The sequence below is a fragment of the Sphaerodactylus townsendi genome, linkage group LG03 (genome assembly GCF_021028975.2).
Source record: "Sphaerodactylus townsendi isolate TG3544 linkage group LG03, MPM_Stown_v2.3, whole genome shotgun sequence".
Classification (NCBI taxonomy): domain Eukaryota; kingdom Metazoa; phylum Chordata; class Lepidosauria; order Squamata; family Sphaerodactylidae; genus Sphaerodactylus; species Sphaerodactylus townsendi.
In genome coordinates, this window is record NC_059427.1 from 86777972 (window position 1) to 86791988 (window position 14017).

Consider the following 14017-nt stretch of genomic DNA (forward strand, 5'->3'; position numbering starts at 1 on the left):
CGCAACACAGGCAAAATATGGTCTCAAAAGGCATCTCCTGTGAGCAGACGAGCTGCCGCATTTTGGACCAGTTTCAATTTCCGAATCAGGCACAAGGGAAGGCCCGTGTAGAGCGAGTTACAATAGTCTAACCTGGAGGTGACAGTTGCATGGATCACAGTAGCCAGGTCAACTCGAGAGAGGTAGGGGGCCAGCTGTCGGGCCTGACAAAGATGGAAAAACGCAACCCGGGTTACATGGGCCACCTGGGCCTCCATAGAAAGAGACGAATCCAGGTGGACCCCCAGGCTGCGAAAGGAGGGGGTCGGTGCCAATGGGACCCCCTCCCACACCGGCGGCTGAAAATCCCCAACCCCCCCTCTGTGACCCAGCCAGAGGATCTCCGTCTTCGATGGATTCAGCTTCAATCTGCTCTGCTGCAACCAACAAGCGATCGCCTCCAAACAATGCTGTAGAGCTGCAGGGGCAGTGACCGCTCCCCCCTCCATCAACAGAATGAGCTGAGTGTCATCTGCCTATTGATGACAAATCAGCCCAAATCTCCGTACCAGCTGAACAAGGGGTCGCATATAGATGTTAAATAACAGCGGGGACAACAGTGCACCGCAATGAAGCAGGCACTTCCGGGAGGCTTGAGCCCCACACCACACTTGCTGACTACGGTCCTGGAGAAACGAGACAATCCACTGAAGGACAGTGCCCCTTACCCCGGAAACGGCCAGGCAGTGGGCCAAAAGATCGTGGTCAACCACATCAAACGCTGCGGTAAGATCTAACAATACCAGCAGTGCCGATCCGCCTCGGTCAAGCTGCATACGGAGCGTATCTGTGACAGCGACGAGAACTGTCTCTGTCCCATGCCCAGCACGGAAGCTGGACTGGAAGGGATCAAAAGCCAACGGTGCTCCAACACCACTCTCTCAATTACCTTCCCCAGAAACGAAAGATTCAAAACGGGGCAGTAATTGGCCTGATCTTGTCAAGAGTGGGGGGACCCCCGCTTCCTTCAACCCATCCAGAAAAACTCCTTGCTCAAGGGAGCTATTGATGATATTCAACAGATGGGGTCGTAGCTCCGCTCGGCACGTTTTAACAAGCCATGAGGGGCACGGATCCAGAGGACAGGCAGTAGGTCTAACATCAGCCAGGGCCCTGTCAACAGCGGCTTCAGAGAGCAGAGAGAACTGGGCCAAACAAGGGCCTGAAGACGGCAAGGGAGCCTCCAGTTCACTAATTGTGTCCAAGGTGGTGGGAAGATCCTGGTGGAGCGACTCGATTTTATCTGCAAAAAAGCTCATAAAAGCCTCACAGCTAACAGCCAATTGAGAATTTGAAGAAGCCTCAGGTATTGAGGTGAGAGACTAAATAATACGAAATAACTGTGCTGGGCGAGAGCTAGCAGCTGCGAGAGAGGACAAAAAGAAAGCTCTCTTCATCTCCTTTACCGCCATCTCATAGGCCTTCATAAACGTCCTATAAGATGTTCACGCAGCTTCGTCACGAGATTTCCTCCACACTCGCTCTGAGCCCCCGCTTCATACAACGCAGCTCCCTGGTATACCAAGGAGCCAGCCACGTGCAAGGGCGCAGAGGTCTCCTGGGAGCAGCAACCTCGATGGCATCGGAGAGCCGGGAGTTCCAATCCTCCACCTGCTCATCGAGGTTGCCAGTGGGTTCAGGATCCCGCAGAGCATTCAGGAATCCAATAGGATCCATAAGTCTCCGCGGGCGGGCATAAATTAGCCCATTGCCTAGACAGGGTTGGTGCAGCAAGTCCGTCCGTACCTTCAGGGCATAATGGTTGGACGATGGCACTCTACCAATAGAGGATATGACTATTTCAACCCCTGAACCAAAGACCAAATCCAGAGTGTGACCGACCTCATGGGTGGGGCCAGAATTTACCAAGGAGAGGCCCAGCGTCGCCATGGATGACACCAGGTCCGCAGCCATTGCACATGAGGCAGTGTCGACATGGACATTGAAGTCGCCCAAAACTATACGTCTGGGAAACTGCAACGCCCAGTCGGCCACCACCTCCTGCAGCTGCGGCAGGTTGTCCCTCGGTGCGCTAGGCGACCGGTACACCAAGAGGACATCCAGCCTGTCCACAGCCAACCACTCCAGACAACCCTGATCTACAAAGGAGTTTGCAACCCTGATCTACAAAGGTGCCACACATGCATAGAAAGCTCTCTCAAGGTCTAATGGGATATTTCCCTTTACATTCCCCAAACCACTTTCATGTATCAAGCTTGAATGTAGCCTGAGTACTACTTGCTTTTTACTCAGCATCAGCACAGAATGTGGAAAGCCATCCTCAACATTATACCCAAGCCAAATGTTTAATAACAGGTTATCTCATCCATTTTTAATTGCTGTTGGTATTATCTAGCTCCCATTTCACACAAGGTGAATGGCTAACCTACCACCTCATTCTGTTTTTCTCCTGTTTCAGTTTGTGTAAATGCATGTTTATAACAAATGCCTTTAGATGTCAGAAACTAAGCCAGGAGTACATTGTAGGATACTAGGTCTGTCCAATGTTGTAAACCAGCCAAGCCTCCCTCCCTCCTCCCTCCCTCCCTCCCTCCCCCTCTCTCTGTTTACACACACACACACACACACACACACACACACACACACACACACACACACACACACATTCTGCATTCCCTCTTCCAACATCTGGCAGCACTTATACTAATCATGTTTAAGTGTATTTAAAAGAAAAAAGATGTGTAAACTGTTAAGAGTAACAGCAGAGTGTAAACTGGTAGGCAAAGGAAACACCATTTTACATGAACAAAGCTGAGTATGAAAATTTCAAGATGGCTTTGACTTCCTGTTATCAGACTTTGAGAACAGACTGCCTTTACATTTTGACTTCAATTTCTGATCATACTTTAGACTGTGTTAAAGGTTAATCATTTCATAAGATTCAATAGGTAACAGTGCCAAGGCACCTGAGAGTCCTAGAGAAATTATTGTTTGTGTGATTTAGTGTGAAAAGATAGAAAATATGAATCTGAAGTTCAGGGAGGTTCAAAAAGTTCCAACTGGAAATGGGTTGTGTGGCCACAGTAAATGTTCTCCAGAAACAAACATTTCAGTAACCTGCCATGGTTCACGTTAACAGGGAGTTAACAAAAAAACAAAAAGGGGGATAACCAGCATAATAAATTTCTTCAGACAGTAGTGAATCAAATTTCCAGAAATACCAGTCAAGGCTAATTTTTGAAAAAAAAAGAGTGGGAAAAATGTGCATAGGGAAAAGAAATATCAAGTGATATTTCTATGTTGTAGATGATCCAGTGAAGATTGTAAGGATTGCCCAAAGAAAAGAATGCCTGAAACTTAGTAATATTAGATAATCATGTTTAAGCATTTCTGCATAGTGAGACATTTTTAGAATTTACTAAAATATAAATCATTTTTAAAACTTAAAAAAAAAATATTTCACCTAAAATTAGCCATATGATATTGTAGAGATTTCTCATTGGGATTATACCAGCATCCTCTCACCTTCAGTTTCTAAAGATGGTTCTTAGATTTATTTTGGCTGAACGGTTGACTTTCACACTTTTCCAGAAACTCCTTACATTTCTCTTGTTTAAAGTTTTTGTGTTGGGAAAACTGGCTGTTGTTCAACATTTCATCTGTTAGCTGTTAGTAACTGAATTTTCAGTTATGACTTCATTTTGGTGAAGTGAAGAAAGACAAAGGATTTTGAAATAAGAGAGATGGTTTTGCTCAAGATGTGAAATCTCCATCCAAAAAGCATAAATAAACTAAATTTAATCAGACTTCTGATGAAGTCAAAGATGTCAGGTATATTCACATTTGCATAGTGAGGGTCCAGGTCTTGAACCCCTGTCAGCTACAAGGACTTTTGGGTATGAGTAATGGTGAAAAGAAAGCTAACATGCAAATTTGGAATTGGCTAATATTCTCTCATCCAAGCAGTAGATTGGAAGCAGACTATATATTGGTCCAAGAAATGTATCTGAAATTTGCCCCACATTCAAATTTCACAGTAAATGTTGAACGTGCAAATTAGTTCCCTGTAAAATTTCGCACTGTCAGTTTCATGGTTTTGAATGTTGATATAAATTTAATATTAATGACTTGCCAATTCTAGACAAATAGGAACTGTTGTTTCGTTTTCAAAAGCTTCTCTGAACCACTGTCCCCAATATAGTTGCCTTATGAAGATGTGAATATAAATTCATTAGTCTGTGCTCATACAGGCTTCTCACTTGTTACAGTGCCAGAGGAAACAGTATATAAACAGTTCTACTGTTTGTATAGAGCTGCCCCTAATAGTACAGTAAATGTGAAAGCTCACCATCTCAAGCAGGAAGGAGCTATGGCTCTGTGGCAGGGCTTCTGTTTTGAATGCAGAAGCAAGTCTCCATGTTCAATCTTCAGCTAAAGGACTTCTGGTAGCAAGTTCTGGGAAATGTCTTTCACTCACGAGAGTCTGGAGAACCACTGTTACTCAGAGCAGACGTACTGGACTAGGTGGGCCACTAGTCTGATCAGCTTCATAGATGCAACAAGTGCCCAGAGTTTTGGATTATGAATCTGGGTTTTGTCCAGGACAGTGAAACTTGCTGATACCATTAGTCATACTTTATATTACTTACATACTTACATTAGTAGGCTGTAATATCATCAGTCTTTTGGATATGAGTAACGGTGAAAAGAAAGCTATCATGCAAATGTATTGATTTTATTTTTTTGCTTGTTGATCTACATGTCATCGTGTAGCTTTATCACTGAGTACAATATTGTAATCATATTTCCAGTGTGTTTAAAAATGAGTGATCCCATAACAGATAAAATACCATTCGAACTAATGTGCTGGGCTGTTTATAACAGGCATCAGCCTGATTGTAAGACTTGTTATGAAAAAAGCACTTAAAATGGGTTGGATTTATGACATCATAAACCAGGCCTTTTTAAAATGTAGTTAGTTATTTGTTTACATTATTTATAGTCCTTCTTTCTCACAGGGATTCAAGGCAGATTATACACGGTAAGTCAGTAGAATCAACAAAATAGGACATTCAGTAACCAGTGCATTAGGATTTTAGAAGTCTGGGACCACCCGAAAGAACTGAAGCATAGCATAAGTATTCACATGACACATTAAACAGTACAGAAATTACATAAATAGATTCCTACTTACAATAAGCTATACACAGCAGCATAGACCTCAGTTCCTAATAATTTATTCAATCAAGTTTGTAAAACTATTTTGTTCAGCACAGAAAAGCCCACTTGAATAGTTTAGTCTTGCAGAGTTTGCAGAAAGCCAAGAGACTGGGAACTTTCCTGACTTCCTCAGGCAAGCCATTCCAGAAGTTCTTGCTGCCATGAACAAAGTTGTGGCATAGCATGAGGAGAGAGGGGCCAGTAGCTTTGTATGTGATAGCCAAAACTGAGCCTAATAACAATGGGCACTTCCGGTCAAGAAGGTGACCTTAGGGCTGTGCATGAGAGAAACAAATGGGCAGCCACTGGAGTGTCTTCAAAATGGAAGTAAAACACTCCCTGTCAGGTTCCCACTAATAGCCAAGCGATTCTGAACCAATTGGAGTTTCCAAGTTGATTTTGAGGGGAGACCAATGTACAGTGCATTTCAGTAATCTAGTCACAAGGTTACTGTGGAAAGTAAATTGGGAACACCATTAGTTCAAATTAATATTTCATTATTTTTCCTTCTTTACCAAAGTTTTGTGCAGCAGAATCTATTTGGTGGAACCCACTTCAAGTACTTACATTTGAAGGAGATTTTGAAGTTTCTTGAAGTACAGAAATATCCTGAAGGGATTCCTTAGATTCCTGACTATCTTCTACTAGAGTTCTTGATCCCTTGGTTGAGCATTTGTTTTGGGTTTTTTTGAACAGAGATATTGGCCATCTATAATTAGAAATCAGAGCTTTGACCTAACTTATCAGACTAGTTCTAAGTTGTTGTGCTGTACAAGTAAAGCAGTACAATTCTAAGCAGTTACATTCTTTTACGCCTTTTGATTTCTATAGACTTGGAAAGGTGTAACTGTTTAAGATTGTACTGAAAGTCTGTTAAAATGGGGGGGGGGGGCCTTCTCCTTAATTTCATTTGAATTCTTTCTGATGTCATCACAAACTTTTACCGTTCTTCTGAAACTACACTTTCTTTCTGTGTCTGAAAAAGAAGTGGTATACATTAACTTCCCTAAAGGGCCTTTTAAAAACTGTGATTTTGAAATCACTTCCTGTCCAAGGAAGAAAGCTTAGCATTTTCTCTGCTGTAAGAAGCAGGTGAGGGACAATAAAATGTTCCTCTGAGCTTTCAAAGAACAACACTTGTGGACTCTTTGATTGCAGTACAACTCCCCTGTATACTTAGTTCAGATGCCAAGAATAACAGAGAAAATCTGTTCCAGTGCCTGGGAAATATAGATTAGCAATAGGGAATATGTTACTAGAGAGGAAGAAAAAATAATAATAATTTGAAGGCCGTGCTACAGCCTGCTTCAAGCGTAAGGCAGAACTTGGTTGAGCTCTTATCCTTTTGTATCTACCCTGTCTTCTCAGAAAACAAATTGACTTCTGCAGAATTGGAACTGCCTTAGGAATTGGACGAGGTAGGAGAAATTTGAATCTGCAAATTAAATCAATAAAACCATGCCTGCTCAAAACCAATGAAACTGCTTGCAGTTTTCATTTCTGCGTTACCTTTATGTTCATTCTGAATCCTCTGTTCTGGTAGACAGTGGGAGCAGAATAGACATCTATTAATAATGTTTAACCTCTTTATTAGGAAGTCACTGGAAAGCACATGAGATACTTTTAGTTGTTATAAATCTGCCTTTGGAATAATGTCACTATTACAGGCATTGGGGTTAGTGTATTTTAGTTAAGATTAATATACTTTCAAAATGGCTATTTTCTTTCTGTAATGTCACTATATCTATTTGAGAAAATCTTTCATCAGCCTGGCAGACATTTTCATTTAGCATGATAGGCCCATACGAGTTTCCAAGAAAAAAAACACTCCATAAACCAAATGGCTAAAAAAGGCTCTAGCTATTCCTAATGTTTCACATTATTATGTCACTCAGTTATCTCTCAAATGTGCTTGCCTGGGCTTCATCACAAAATGTCGCACTGTGGCTAATACTTCAACCGTTTGTTGGCAAGAACCTTTTTGCAATATCTTCCATGACATTCTTACACAGATAAATTCTTAATTGAATTTCCAACCAGGTTCAAAGCACAGAAAGGGAAAGAAGATACTATGTCAAAATATAATTATTGTGAGGGGAGATAGACAGAATCCTTTAGCAAGCATTCACATATATCTTCCCTTTTTGTCCAATTCTACTTAGTTCATATTTTGTTAGTATGCTTCTATATAAACATAGATATTGCATATTTTCTGATCATTTTATTACAAAGTACCGTGTTTCCCCGAATATAAGACAGTGTCTTATATTAATTTTTGCTCCCAAAGATGCGCTATGTCTTATTTTCAGGGGATGTCTTATTTTTCTGTGTTCTGTTTGTCGGGCATGCTTCCAAACAAAAACTTTGCTACGTCTTACTTTCAGGGGATGCCTTATATTTTGCACTTCAGCAAAACCTCTACTACGTCTTATTTTCCGGGGATGTCTTATATTCGGGGAAACAGGGTAGCAATAAAGCCCATTTTATGTTCAAATAAAATGGGCTCTGGAAAGAGGGGGGGAGGATGGGGAAGTGATTGGGCAGGATCATACACATGACTAACCCAGGAAATAGAAAACACAATCTCTGAAAAGATTTTAAGAATCTAAGAATCCCGATATGGAGTTTGCTATTTTCACTGCTTCTGCGCAGAGGCAGCAGTGCTACCTAAGAGCTGCTCATTTTCCTTTTCAGGCCAGCACTGCCCACTTTCAGTACCATTCAGTTAGTTTCTTGGATTAACAGAAGCTAACCTGGAACAATTCTCACATACCATTTATCCCTTTCTCTAAAGTATTTGCCATCAGCTGCCCACCTCCTCCACCCACCCAACTCACCTGTGCCAGAGGGGCTTCCCTGGAAACATCCTCTGCAGAATGTGTGCAGAGCCACAGGTGGGGCTGGTGGAAAATAGGGCAGCCATGAGTCTGTAAGTGAGACATCTGGGGAGGGGGCAAGACCTTGGCTATGTAACCCCACCCTTTGCCTTAAACAGGCAGGAATTCAACAGGTGCAGCTCAGTGCCAGCAAAGGCTGCTTCTGGTTCAGTATGTCAGAGGCCAAGCCAGGGAGGAAAGGGGACAGCTTCCTATTCTGTGGGGGTCTAGACCATGTGCGGACCCCTGAGCTGTACCACCTCCCTAGAACTTGTGGAAAGTAGCTAGAAGTGCTGGCTCACAGTGTTTTGGCTGCAGTTCAGGGCTGACTTACTGAGTCCTCTGCCCATGTGCTCTATGCTTTTCTGAAATTATAACAAATGAAATAGCCATGAATACTCAGCTCATGGGGATGCTGTAAGCATATGATGGAGTTCACGGAAATTACATTAGTTTTTTCATTAACATTTTTTTCAATTAAAAGTTTGTCAAATATTTTAGCCCCAGATACATGAAATCATGTTGAATTATGCCTGAAGACATAAAATATTCTCTTAGTTCAGTTTTTAAGGAATACAAGGATAATGCAAAATACTTAATGTCACAGGTAAGAGACAATCTGTAGCTTGTCTGGAAAGTAAGTCAAGGGTTTTTCAATGAGTGTCATAACAGGCTTGCCATAACTGTTGTGATTATAGTTGCTGAAGTGTTATAGTTGCTGAAATATTATAAAGGTCAGCGTTGTCAATGTATGTTCTCAAGCTAATCCTTTATGTGATATTAGATATGGATTTTTTTTCTTCTTTTCATTGGATATTTTTGCCCTCCCTATGTATTCTCAAAGTTGATATACACTGTTCCTTCTACCATTTTTATATGGAACAATGAAAGTCTTGACTAACAAGAGGGAACCTACAAGGCCTTGCAGGAGGTATATCACTTTCCCATTAACCCAATATTTCTTTCCCCCCCCCCTTTTTTTGAAACTTCTCATAGCTTCTTTCTTTTTTTTGTTTCTTTCTGTCGCATGCAACTTCAAACCTAGGTTGTCTGCCCCTCAGTCTTCAATTTTTCTCCATCTTTTTCAAGGAATTAATCTGACATAATCTGAATGGTGCCTCATTCAAACAAGCAGTTAATTTCAGTTCAGTTTTAGAATGTACTACATAATGTTTTCATTGAATAGAGTTAAAATAGGGCTGGAGCAAGAATATAAAATTTTCAAGGTTCTTATTAATATTCTGGTTTAATTTGAGTTCCCTAAAATCAGTGGAACTAGTTACTAGACTCATGTTAAACAGGAATAAACTGGGTTAATGTGCAGTTGCATACTTTATCTGATGAATTCCTAGGTTGTTTTTACATGTCTGAGGGTTTAGCAGTGTTCTCAGTATTGGGGATAACAATCAAGTTCCAAACAAATAATACCTGAGTTTTTGCTGATGAGGTGTGAGGGGTATTGTTTAGTGGGGGGGGGGTGTTGGGGGGGGAGGGCATATTCACTTAAGTTATTATATTTTAATTAAGGAAGGGGCTTTCTTATCTTCCCTGTCAGCGGAAATTCTTGAATTGGCTGGAAATGCAGCACGGGACAACAAAAAGGGTCGTGTCACTCCTAGACATATCTTGTTGGCTGTAGCAAATGATGAAGAACTAAATCAGGTAAGGTGCTAGAATTTCTCTTAGGACCTTTTAAAAATCCTTTCACTAATTCAGATTTGTAACCCAGATCTTCAAAGAAGTTTATAGTTAGCCCAGTGTAATTACAGTAATGGGAAATAGTTCTGTTACTGCCAAAAACTGCCATTTAACCATGTTGTTTTGTAAGGAACTGAGAAATTAGAGCGGCTTCAGTTGCAAGAGCCTTCCAGTTTTAAAAGTGCTTTTTTGTCTTATTTGTATTTAAGCTGTTGAAAGGTGTCACCATAGCTAGTGGTGGTGTATTACCAAACATTCACCCAGAGTTGTTGGCAAAGAAGAGGGGATCAAAAGGAAAACTGGAAGCTATCATCACTCCACCCCCAGCTAAAAAGGCAAAATCTCCTTCACAGAAGAAAACCCCAGCAAAGAAAACAGGTGGCAAAAAAGGAGCAAGAAAATCAAAGGTATTCTAATGTTTAATATGCAGTTATCACAAGTGGAAATGTGCAGGGATTTGCAAGTGTCACTTCATTTTCCCTGTGTTCCCTTACCACAATATATCCTCCATATCTTCTTCCTTTTCCCTGCTTCCTTGTCTCCTTCCCTCTCATCAACCTGCCCTGTTTCCATAATCTTCAGCTTTATTATTTATTTATTTAATTCACTTATACTCTGCTTGTCTTCCCTGTTGGTCACCAAAGCACTTTATCTCATTATCCTCTTCTCCATTTTATCCTCATAACAACTTTGTGAAGTAGGTTACACTGAGAATGAGTGACTGGCCCAAGGCCACCTGGCAGAGTGGGGATTTGAACCTGGGCCTCCCAGATGCTAGTCTGATATTCTTGTCAGCACATCATACTACCTTTTGTGTAGTAGGGGGGTGGGAGGGGGGGGGAGGGTGGGGGGGGTGGGGGGGGGGGGGATTGGGGGGGGTGGGGGGGGGGGGGGGTGGGGGGGGGGGGGGTTGGGGGGGGGGGGGGGTGGGGGGGGTGGGGGGTGGGGGCGGGGGGGGGTGGGGGGGGGGGGGGGGGGGGGGGGGGGGGGGGGAGGGGCACGGGGGGGGGGGGGGGGGGGGGGGGGTGGGGGGGGGGGGGGGTGGGGGGGGGGGGGGGTGGGGGGGGGGGGGGGTGGGGGGGGGGGGGGGTGGGGGGGGGGGGGGGTGGGGGGGGGGGGGGGTGGGGGGGGGGGGGGGTGGGGGGGGGGGGGGGTGGGGGGGGGGGGGGGTGGGGGGGGGGGGGGGTGGGGGGGGGGGGGGGTGGGGGGGGGGGGGGGTGGGGGGGGGGGGGGGTGGGGGGGGGGGGGGGTGGGGGGGGGGGGGGGTGGGGGGGGGGGGGGGTGGGGGGGGGGGGGGGTGGGGGGGGGGGGGGGTGGGGGGGGGGGGGGGTGGGGGGGGGGGGGGGTGGGGGGGGGGGGGGGTGGGGGGGGGGGGGGGTGGGGGGGGGGGGGGGTGGGGGGGGGGGGGGGTGGGGGGGGGGGGGGGTGGGGGGGGGGGGGGGTGGGGGGGGGGGGGGGTGGGGGGGGGGGGGGGTGGGGGGGGGGGGGGGTGGGGGGGGGGGGGGGTGGGGGGGGGGGGGGGTGGGGGGGGGGGGGGGTGGGGGGGGGGGGGGGTGGGGGGGGGGGGGGGTGGGGGGGGGGGGGGGTGGGGGGGGGGGGGGGTGGGGGGGGGGGGGGGTGGGGGGGGGGGGGGGTGGGGGGGGGGGGGGGTGGGGGGGGGGGGGGGTGGGGGGGGGGGGGGGTGGGGGGGGGGGGGGGTGGGGGGGGGGGGGGGTGGGGGGGGGGGGGGGTGGGGGGGGGGGGGGGTGGGGGGGGGGGGGGGTGGGGGGGGGGGGGGGTGGGGGGGGGGGGGGGTGGGGGGGGGGGGGGGTGGGGGGGGGGGGGGGTGGGGGGGGGGGGGGGTGGGGGGGGGGGGGGGTGGGGGGGGGGGGGGGTGGGGGGGGGGGGGGGTGGGGGGGGGGGGGGGTGGGGGGGGGGGGGGGTGGGGGGGGGGGGGGGTGGGGGGGGGGGGGGGTGGGGGGGGGGGGGGGTGGGGGGGGGGGGGGGTGGGGGGGGGGGGGGGTGGGGGGGGGGGGGGGTGGGGGGGGGGGGGGGTGGGGGGGGGGGGGGGTGGGGGGGGGGGGGGGTGGGGGGGGGGGGGGGTGGGGGGGGGGGGGGGTGGGGGGGGGGGGGGGTGGGGGGGGGGGGGGGTGGGGGGGGGGGGGGGTGGGGGGGGGGGGGGGTGGGGGGGGGGGGGGGTGGGGGGGGGGGGGGGTGGGGGGGGGGGGGGGTGGGGGGGGGGGGGGGTGGGGGGGGGGGGGGGTGGGGGGGGGGGGGGGTGGGGGGGGGGGGGGGTGGGGGGGGGGGGGGGTGGGGGGGGGGGGGGGTGGGGGGGGGGGGGGGTGGGGGGGGGGGGGGGTGGGGGGGGGGGGGGGTGGGGGGGGGGGGGGGTGGGGGGGGGGGGGGGTGGGGGGGGGGGGGGGTGGGGGGGGGGGGGGGTGGGGGGGGGGGGGGGTGGGGGGGGGGGGGGGTGGGGGGGGGGGGGGGTGGGGGGGGGGGGGGGTGGGGGGGGGGGGGGGTGGGGGGGGGGGGGGGTGGGGGGGGGGGGGGGTGGGGGGGGGGGGGGGTGGGGGGGGGGGGGGGTGGGGGGGGGGGGGGGTGGGGGGGGGGGGGGGTGGGGGGGGGGGGGGGTGGGGGGGGGGGGGGGTGGGGGGGGGGGGGGGTGGGGGGGGGGGGGGGTGGGGGGGGGGGGGGGTGGGGGGGGGGGGGGGTGGGGGGGGGGGGGGGTGGGGGGGGGGGGGGGTGGGGGGGGGGGGGGGTGGGGGGGGGGGGGGGTGGGGGGGGGGGGGGGTGGGGGGGGGGGGGGGTGGGGGGGGGGGGGGGTGGGGGGGGGGGGGGGTGGGGGGGGGGGGGGGTGGGGGGGGGGGGGGGTGGGGGGGGGGGGGGGTGGGGGGGGGGGGGGGTGGGGGGGGGGGGGGGTGGGGGGGGGGGGGGGTGGGGGGGGGGGGGGGTGGGGGGGGGGGGGGGTGGGGGGGGGGGGGGGTGGGGGGGGGGGGGGGTGGGGGGGGGGGGGGGTGGGGGGGGGGGGGGGTGGGGGGGGGGGGGGGTGGGGGGGGGGGGGGGTGGGGGGGGGGGGGGGTGGGGGGGGGGGGGGGTGGGGGGGGGGGGGGGTGGGGGGGGGGGGGGGTGGGGGGGGGGGGGGGTGGGGGGGGGGGGGGGTGGGGGGGGGGGGGGGTGGGGGGGGGGGGGGGTGGGGGGGGGGGGGGGTGGGGGGGGGGGGGGGTGGGGGGGGGGGGGGGTGGGGGGGGGGGGGGGTGGGGGGGGGGGGGGGTGGGGGGGGGGGGGGGTGGGGGGGGGGGGGGGTGGGGGGGGGGGGGGGTGGGGGGGGGGGGGGGTGGGGGGGGGGGGGGGTGGGGGGGGGGGGGGGTGGGGGGGGGGGGGGGTGGGGGGGGGGGGGGGTGGGGGGGGGGGGGGGTGGGGGGGGGGGGGGGTGGGGGGGGGGGGGGGTGGGGGGGGGGGGGGGTGGGGGGGGGGGGGGGTGGGGGGGGGGGGGGGTGGGGGGGGGGGGGGGTGGGGGGGGGGGGGGGTGGGGGGGGGGGGGGGTGGGGGGGGGGGGGGGTGGGGGGGGGGGGGGGTGGGGGGGGGGGGGGGTGGGGGGGGGGGGGGGTGGGGGGGGGGGGGGGTGGGGGGGGGGGGGGGTGGGGGGGGGGGGGGGTGGGGGGGGGGGGGGGTGGGGGGGGGGGGGGGTGGGGGGGGGGGGGGGTGGGGGGGGGGGGGGGTGGGGGGGGGGGGGGGTGGGGGGGGGGGGGGGTGGGGGGGGGGGGGGGTGGGGGGGGGGGGGGGTGGGGGGGGGGGGGGGTGGGGGGGGGGGGGGGTGGGGGGGGGGGGGGGTGGGGGGGGGGGGGGGTGGGGGGGGGGGGGGGTGGGGGGGGGGGGGGGTGGGGGGGGGGGGGGGTGGGGGGGGGGGGGGGTGGGGGGGGGGGGGGGTGGGGGGGGGGGGGGGTGGGGGGGGGGGGGGGTGGGGGGGGGGGGGGGTGGGGGGGGGGGGGGGTGGGGGGGGGGGGGGGTGGGGGGGGGGGGGGGTGGGGGGGGGGGGGGGTGGGGGGGGGGGGGGGTGGGGGGGGGGGGGGGTGGGGGGGGGGGGGGGTGGGGGGGGGGGGGGGTGGGGGGGGGGGGGGGTGGGGGGGGGGGGGGGTGGGGGGGGGGGGGGGTGGGGGGGGGGGGGGGTGGGGGGGGGGGGGGGTGGGGGGGGGGGGGGGTGGGGGGGGGGGGGGGTGGGGGGGGGGGGGGGTGGGGGGGGGGGG

The 14017-nt window shown here is 54.0% G+C and overlaps 1 protein-coding gene across 1 annotated transcript in view; it reads left to right on the plus strand.

Moving 5' to 3' along the window:
* LOC125427821 (core histone macro-H2A.1) overlaps nucleotides 1–14017 on the plus strand; it is a 56725-nt gene that overhangs the window by 24035 nt on the left and 18673 nt on the right. Inside the window, exons 3-4 of the mRNA XM_048487375.1 lie at nucleotides 9652–9758; nucleotides 10004–10201. Coding sequence (XP_048343332.1) covers nucleotides 9652–9758; nucleotides 10004–10201 — 305 coding nt within the window. The remainder of the gene's footprint in view (nucleotides 1–9651; nucleotides 9759–10003; nucleotides 10202–14017) is intronic.